Below are 1,300 nucleotides of genomic sequence, written 5' to 3'. Positions count from 1 at the left end.
TATACATATATATATATATATATACATATGTATATATATATTTTTTTCCCTTGGTAAAAATAGACAGGGCACAGATGTGTGTCGATAAGCCAGCTGGAGGAGATGTTCTCCTGGGGCTAAAAGCAACAGTAACATCCACCCTTAGGGGTCAGCCACATTTAAATGGCAAATATACTTCACTATATATATATATATATATATATATATAGATAGATATACACACACGCATTCAGTAATAACACTGTCTGTCTGTTTGTCTATTTCAGAGAAGATTGGAAACCTGTACTCACCATTAATTCTATAGTTTATGGTTTGCAGTATTTATTTTTGGTAAGTTTTGTCTCTTTATTCTCCCAGATATTGTAATCCTCAAAACTATAGTCCGTGACATCTTCATCGGTACCACCATTTCACCATTTGTCATTATCATCATCCTCATCAGCATGGTCATCTTCATCATCACCACCACCATCGTCATTAACCACCGCCATCATCACCACGGCTACCAGTTGTCATGGTTATCATCCCCACCATCACCACCACTGTCATTGTCATCCTCATCACAGCTGCGCCCATCATCATAAATCAAACCTCAATAGATGAATATATATTTATTTGTTCTATCACCTAAATTACCTGCTCCTTAATTAGCATTTAAGTGGCTGAGTATTCCACAGACGCATTAAGTTAATTCTCAGTCAGAATCTTATAACTGCAGGTATGGCTTTGTGGTAAGTAGCTTGCTTCCCAATCACATGGTTTCGGGTTCAGTCCCACTGCGTGGCACCTTGGGCAAGTGTCTTCTACTATAGCCTCGGGCCAACCAAAGCCTTGTGAGTGGATTTGGTAGATAAAAACTGAAAGAAGCCCATCGTGTGTGTGTATATATATATATATATATATGTTGTTGGCACTCCGTTGCTTACGACGTCAAGGGTTCCACTTGATCAGATCAACGGAACAGCCTGCTCGTGAAATTAACGTGCAAGTGGCATAGCACCTCACAGACATGTGTACCCTTAACGTAATTCTCGGGGATATTCAGCGTGACACAGTGTGACAAGGCTGACCCTTTGAAATACAGGCACAACAGAAACAGGAAGTAAGAGTGAGAGAAAGTTGTGGTGGAAGAGTACAGCAGGGTTCGCCACCATCCCCTGCCGGAGCCTCGTGGAGCTTTAGGTGTTTTCGCTCAATAAACACTCACAACGCCCGGTCTGGGAATTGAAACCACGATCCTATGACCGCGAGTCTGCTGCCCTAACCACTGGGCCATTGCGCCTCCACATATATGTGTCTG

The 1,300-nt window shown here is 41.9% G+C and overlaps 1 protein-coding gene across 1 annotated transcript in view; it reads left to right on the top strand.

Annotated features, from left to right (window-relative positions):
- The window catches only part of LOC106882307 (NEDD8-conjugating enzyme Ubc12), a 12,866-nt gene that overhangs the window by 10,277 nt on the left and 1,289 nt on the right, over positions 1–1,300 (top strand). Inside the window, exon 4 of the mRNA XM_014932937.2 lies at positions 267–330. Coding sequence (XP_014788423.1) covers positions 267–330 — 64 coding nt within the window. The remainder of the gene's footprint in view (positions 1–266; positions 331–1,300) is intronic.

Source organism: Octopus bimaculoides, chromosome 29 (genome assembly GCF_001194135.2).
Source record: "Octopus bimaculoides isolate UCB-OBI-ISO-001 chromosome 29, ASM119413v2, whole genome shotgun sequence".
Classification (NCBI taxonomy): domain Eukaryota; kingdom Metazoa; phylum Mollusca; class Cephalopoda; order Octopoda; family Octopodidae; genus Octopus; species Octopus bimaculoides.
The sequence above is the reverse complement of the archived record's forward strand: the minus strand, read 5'-3'. Positions and strand labels throughout refer to the sequence as shown.